Here is a 378-nt window from a genome sequence, read left to right as displayed (position 1 = left end):
CCGGGGTGCCCGCCATCCCCGGCTCGGGGGCCATGCCGCGCACCTGGCCCTCCTCGCACTCGGTCACTGACATCCTGGGCATCCGCTCCATCACCGACCAAGGTAAGGGCTCGGGGCAGAGCCTGCCTCCGCGCCCCTCGGGGATCCCAGTATCTGCGGCCTTCGAGCCGAGCTGAACCTGCCATATGAGGTTTATTCCTTTGGAAATGTAAGGAGTCTTCCCAGGGGGTGTCCTGATCTCATTAACTTGAAGCTCCTGCCCCTCGTTTCCTTGCCACACACAGTCTCCAGCCTCATCTCAAACTACCAGACCCATAACATCCCCCTCCCATCCCCGACACATGGTTCGCATTTTCCACCCTCCCCCGCCTCTCTCTC

General features: G+C 61.6%; 1 protein-coding gene across 1 annotated transcript in view; it reads left to right on the top strand.

Annotated features, from left to right (window-relative positions):
- The window catches only part of PAX9 (paired box 9), a 19,922-nt gene that overhangs the window by 4,671 nt on the left and 14,873 nt on the right, over positions 1-378 (top strand). Inside the window, 1 exon segment of the mRNA XM_027773380.1 lies at positions 1-102. This exon segment is cut by the window's left edge and continues 2 nt beyond it. Within this exon segment, the coding sequence (XP_027629181.1) occupies positions 1-102 (102 nt within the window).

The sequence above is a fragment of the Tupaia chinensis genome, unplaced genomic scaffold (assembly GCF_000334495.1).
Source record: "Tupaia chinensis unplaced genomic scaffold, TupChi_1.0 Scaffold000350_1, whole genome shotgun sequence".
Classification (NCBI taxonomy): domain Eukaryota; kingdom Metazoa; phylum Chordata; class Mammalia; order Scandentia; family Tupaiidae; genus Tupaia; species Tupaia belangeri.
This window is presented reverse-complemented; position numbering and strand designations above follow the sequence as displayed.